General features: G+C 43.9%; 1 protein-coding gene across 1 annotated transcript in view; it reads left to right on the forward strand.

Annotated features, from left to right (window-relative positions):
- LOC311226630 (CUB and sushi domain-containing protein 3-like) overlaps nucleotides 1–6,248 on the forward strand; it is a gene marked incomplete at both ends in the record, with an annotated part of 799,139 nt that overhangs the window by 487,800 nt on the left and 305,091 nt on the right. The window contains one exon of the mRNA XM_084312048.1: nucleotides 3,362–3,483. Within this exon, the coding sequence (XP_084168174.1) occupies nucleotides 3,362–3,483 (122 nt within the window). The remainder of the gene's footprint in view (nucleotides 1–3,361; nucleotides 3,484–6,248) is intronic.

The following is a 6,248-nucleotide window of genomic DNA, read 5'->3' on the forward strand; positions in this document are numbered from 1 at the left end:
TGAAATAGGTAGCCCTGGCGGACTTTACTGAGTTATTAAACTCAGCCCTCAGCTCTTTGAGGTATAAACGATGAACTTCTAAATGAGAGGTTTTCCAGCGTCTCTCTGCTCTGCGGCAGTTACGCCTGAGCTCACAGATGTTGTTGTCAAGCCAGGGGGAGGGGTTCACAGGACGAACGCTGCGTGTTGCTAGGGGCACTACGTCATCTAAAATGGCCGCGCAGTGTGTGTTGAATTTGTTAACCAGACAATCAACGTCATCAACAGAGGACACCAAAACATTTTTATCATAGCTAGCAAGGAAGCTATCTATAGCTGTGCTATTAATAATACGAGAGCTTTTAACACACTTCAATGGAACAAAGTCATTATCGAACGCTAGGCTAAACAAAATACAGCTGTGATCGGACACCAATAACTCCTCTGTGCTAACATTGCTGACTTTTAACCCGATTGTGAACACAAGGTCTAACGTGTTGCCTTTGCAATGCGTCGGACAGGAGTAGTACCTCTGACAGGAGTAGTACCGCCAACAGGCCACCGGAGGGTGGCAGATGATAAATGTTCAAAAATGTTCCAAATGATGAATGTTCAAACATGTTGAAAAGTGGACCACAACACTTCTCTTGTTGTCTTTTCTTGTGTCTCCTCCTTTTATTTTCTCTAGTCAAGTCAAGAACAAGTAGCCACTGCAATTATATTAACCTCTTAAGCCCGGAGCCCTATTTTCTGAAAATCCGTATAAAATACATACCTATGTAAATAGCATATTGCTCCATTTCTACAAGGTCCGTTTGCATGTTCTTGGTATCTAGGGACATCTATGCTGCCCTGTCAAGGCAGACCGCAGTAACTCAAAAAAAGTCAGAATTGAGTTATGAGTGAAATTGAACTTGTCAATAAATGTTTTATCTTGTGACCAAGTTTCAGATGTTAATGTCGCTCAGTTTTGGAGATATGGGGTTTTAAAAACTGCAGTAACTACAAAATCACACTCAAAAACCAGGCAGACCGCAGTAACTTCCAAACAGTGAAAAATGGCTTTAAAGTGTTTTGACTTGCCATCCAAAATGTGTTATAGGTAGATAGATGATAGTACCCAGATTTAACATGTATTAATGAAGTAATCTTTAGGCATACAAAAATATGACATAATTATTTTAATTAACCCCCAAAAAGCAGATACTGCACTCTGCTGCACAGTTCCCTTAAATAATTATACAGGTAATGTACAGGCAAAGTGCAGTAACTTCAAATACAATGTTGTTTTCCCTCCAGCTTTCATAACTTAACCTAGCCATTTTGAAAATGAAATTTAACACCTGAATATATTGGAATGATGATGATCCAAATAAAATGGCTAGGTTAAGTTATGAAAGCTGGAGGGAAAACAACATTGTATTTGAAGTTACTGCACTTTGCCTGTACATTACCTGTATAATTATTTAAGGGAACTGTGCAGCAGAGTGCAGTATCTGCTTTTTGGGGGTTAATTAAAATAATTATGTCATATTTTTGTATGCCTAAAGATTACTTCATTAATACATGTTAAATCTGGGTACTATCATCTATCTACCTATAACACATTTTGGATGGCAAGTCAAAAAACTTTAAAGCCATGTTTCTCAGTTTCACTTTTTTGAAGTTACTGCGGTCTGCCTTGACAGGGCAGTATGGACCTCAGTGAATGTATTCCCAGTGTCAGAAATATTGTGTCTATTACCAGGCTTGCTTAAATTGTGATGACACAAAGGAGAATATGAATTATGATTTTTCTTTGCATCTTTGACAGTGAATAACACCATGCTAATAATGACCAGACATGACACTGCCAATGAGCTCGTTCAGTACCTTCTTGAGATCACGTGTACAGAATATAAACAGAAGGTTTTGTAGATACAGTACTGAATTCTCCCATCCGGACCAATGCAATTTGAAATATTATTATAGAATATAGAATAGCAGGCCTATAAATTACTTTATTATAGCCAATTCGCACATTTATGGATTGGGCCAAATCCTATCTTTCAAATGGCAGAGTTAAATTTGGATTTAGTATCACCAGGTGTGCATACGAACAGATAATGAAATCTACTGTATGTACAGTAGGTGTCTTATTCTTGCCAGAGCGCCGCCATTTTATTTTTTGATCCACTTTTGCTGTGCCAATTCTTTCCTCCCCTGTCTTGAACGTTGCTCGCATATGCCCCCCACTGGCCGGTTGTTGGGAGGATAGAAGCCTTGCATCACGTGTCCCCTCCGGTACCCGAGGAGGCAGCCTGTCACATCTTTTCACCTGCCAGCGCGGACTCTCATTGGTGAGGTGTAACGTGTGGGAGGCTCACACTACCCCCGCCATTTCCTGTCTCTGCTGTGCAGGCGTCCCCCAACCAACCTGTAGGAGTCGCTGTCCACAACGTCCAGATTACCACCCATCGACTTCCACCTGCTAACTCTGCCAATTGAGTTAGTATGACGGCCGGCCCAAGCCGGAAACAACGCCGACAGCCGGATTCGAACCCGGTGTCTCTTGCGTTGATGACGAGCGCAATGTCCGCTGCGCCACCCAGCTGCCAGAGCGCCGCCATTTTGAAACTAATTTCAAATCGGATGATTGCTAAATGCTCACAATAGGGGAGAGAAACTAACTGCGCTCCAATATATGCCAATAACGTTCAGTTTTGTGGTATATAATACTGAGTAATAAGAAAAATAAGAAATATTAGTCAGGAAGTCATCTGCTTGCCGAAAGCTAGAGGCCTTTGGGAAGTGTAGTTTTGAAAAATTCCAACACTCATTGAAAGCTCTGGATGTCCTCTTCTCAAAATGACTACATTTCCCATCATTCAGCGCGGGCCGTTTATTCAAAATGGCGGATCCCCGCGACCACAACAAACACATTTCAAAAACTAAAATCTCTCTAATGACACTTTAACCTATTGGTAAACAAACATATTGATGAAAATATACATTATAACTGCTGTTGTGACATGGTTAAGATGTTTATTCTTGAATACGTTTGAGAAAAAAAAGGATAGTTATGTCAGACAGTCTGCAGAGTTTGATTTATGACGTGATGTCATTTGCGCTCTCTCTCTCTCTCCTCTCTCTCCTCTCTCTCTCTCTCTCTCTCTCTCTCTCTCTCTCTCTCTCTCTCTCTCTCTCTCTCTCTCTCTCTCTCTCTCTCTCTCTTCTCTCTCTCTCTCTCCCTATCTCTCTCTCTCTCTGTCTCTCTCTCTCTCTCTCTCTCTGTCTCTCTCTCTCTCTCACTCTCTCTCTCTCTCTCTCTCTCTCTCTCTCTCTCTCTCTCTCTCTCTCTCTCTCTCTCTCTCTCTCTCTCTCTCTCTCTCTCCCCCCCCAGTGAAGACGTGTGGCAGTAGCCTCCAGGGTCCATCAGGGATGTTCATGTCTCCAAACTTCCCGATCCAGTATGAGAGCAACGCTCAGTGTGTCTGGGTCCTCACTGCCTCTAACCCCAACAAGGTAACACACACACACACACACACACACACACACACACACACACACACACACACACACACACACACACACACACACACACACACACACACACACACACACACACACACACACACACACACACACACACACACACACACACACACACACACACACACACACACACACACACACACACACACACACACAAATCAAATCAAATCAAATTTATTTATAGGGCCCGACAACACACGTTAATGTCCCCATGGGCCGTACAGATCTTCTTTAAACAAGTCAAGAAGAAAACATAACAATAAGTCAAGAACAGAACAAATGCAAATAAATGAAAGAATGCAAGCACTCCCAGACATACCCCACGCGAAGGTAAGGAAAAACTCACTAAAACCTAACAATAGGGAAAAAAAGCTCCACAGGCAGTGTGGAGGAGAGAAACCTTAGAAGGGCCATTCAAGGGGGGATCTCCCTTCTTAGATGTTGGTGATAGTAGTGTTGCAGACGGACAGTTGGTAAGCATGCACTCATGTGTGTAGTGGAACACAGATGAGTGCATGCAATAGCAACTGTACATTTTGAAAAATTAAAAGATAGAGCTAATAGCGATAGCAACTGAACATTTGAAAGATTAAAGATAGAGCTGATAGCGAATCTATTTGAGGCACAGGGGCGGCGCAAAGAGGGTCACGTCCTCCCCGTCTAGTCAAGGGACATTTAAACACTCCGGTCGTTGCTCAGGGACAGCCGGAGACAGGGAGATAGGGGGCGGCGCAGAGAGGGTCACGAACTCCCGACATCATCGCGGGACATCCGGCACTCTCGGTCACCACTACGAGACCTCCGGAGACAGGGGGGCACGCAGAGGGGGTCACAACCTCCCGGCCTTCGTCACGGGACATCCAACACTCCGGTCAACACTCCAGGACAGCAAGTCATAGGGAGACAGGGAGACGGGACAGGCGTTAGACAGCTCATGAGATTGTAGTAGGCGGACATAGCAATAGATACAAGTGGTAGGCATATATGTGAATGGAGTAGATATATGAAGTAGGCGTATTATGTGAATAGAATAGAAGTACTTAACCCAGCAATGAAACCGCGTTGACTGTTAATCTGTTAACAGTCTGTTAATACTGTTAATCAGTTGACAGGACCACGGACAGACGGCGGTGAATAACTGATCCAAGGCCTCGGAGGTGCATGTAGAGCAGTCACTACAATCTTGGCCAAGACCCCGAGGCATCCATCACCTTAGTCAGCGCCAGGAGACGGGCACTCAGAGAGAAGGGGGATGGGGGGTGGGGGAGGAAGGGGGGGGGTGGAGAGGGGGGGGGGGGGGAAGTTAGAGAGTTCCCATGTTTGTGGTGCTGCAAAGGAGCAGACATGTAGTACCCTGTAGTGCCATGTAGTACCATGTAGTACCCCGTAGTGCCATGTAGTACCCTATAGTACCCTGTAGTGCCATGTAGTACCCTGTAGTACCCTGTAGTACCCTGTAGTACCCTGTAGTGTCATGTAGTACCCTGTAGTGCCCTGTGGTACCCTGTAGTGCCATGTATTGCCACGTAGAGCCATGTAGAGCCATGTAGTACCCTGTAGTGCCATGTAGTACCATGTAGTACCATGTAGTACCATGTAGTACCCTGTACCCTAACTAAACTACCCTGTAGTAAACTACCCAGTGGTACCATGTAGTACCCTGTACCATAACTAAACTACACAGATTAATCTAAAGGTCAGTCCCCGACCAGGTGAGATCAGGGTAGGTTGAAGGAGAGAGAGAAAAGATGAGTCTTAAGCAGGGATTTAAAAGCTTCGACAGAGCAGGCACCCCTGATGACGGCAGGTCATTTGTTCCACAGGTAGGGAGCGCGGTAGACAAAAGCTCTGTGGCCGGCACACAGACAGACAGACACACACACACACACACACACAGACACAGACAGACACACACACACACAGACAGACAGACAGACAGACACACACACAGACAGACAGACGCACACACAGACACACACACACACACACACACACACACACACACACACACACACACACACACACACACACACACACACACACACACACACACACACACACACACACACACACACACACACACACACACACACACACACACACACACACACACACACACTTCAGAAACAAACATAGTATCAATGAGAGCATCAATAATACACCTGAGTGAAGTCTAGTAAAAAAATAAAAATAAAAAAGTAAAAGAAGAATCGGGAGTTAACGGGAGTTAACGCGTTAATATCGCGTTAACTTTGACAGCCTTAATAATAATGTATAATATTGCTGGCTGTACAATACTGCTGTACAATACTGCTGTTCATATCCAGTATACACATATTTACATTAAACATAATATTCACCATTCCTTAATTACCATCATACCCACATAGACTGTAGTGTATAGCATAGCAAAAGTATACCGTTACCTTATATTTATGTAAAGTAAGGCAATTGAAATATAACATAACTTTAAACTACGTTAATGTTGGACTAACAATTCGTTTAGCTTAGGCTACAAAGTTTACGTTGAAGTCAGTGCCATTAGTACATTTTGTTCCCAAATTCTCCTATATTTATATTAATTTGTAGTTATTCAAGTGTTATTTATGCTAACGTAACGTTACTTACTTTCGATTGTTTTCGCGCATCCCCTCACAGTCTCGTGCACAGAGGACCAAGCTGCAATACTCCAACCAATCCAGCCATTGGGTGGGTGGCGCTGCTGAGCGGCCCTC

Source organism: Notolepis coatsorum (assembly GCF_963971535.1).
Source record: "Notolepis coatsorum genome assembly, chromosome: 4".
Taxonomy (NCBI): domain Eukaryota; kingdom Metazoa; phylum Chordata; class Actinopteri; order Aulopiformes; family Paralepididae; genus Notolepis; species Notolepis coatsorum.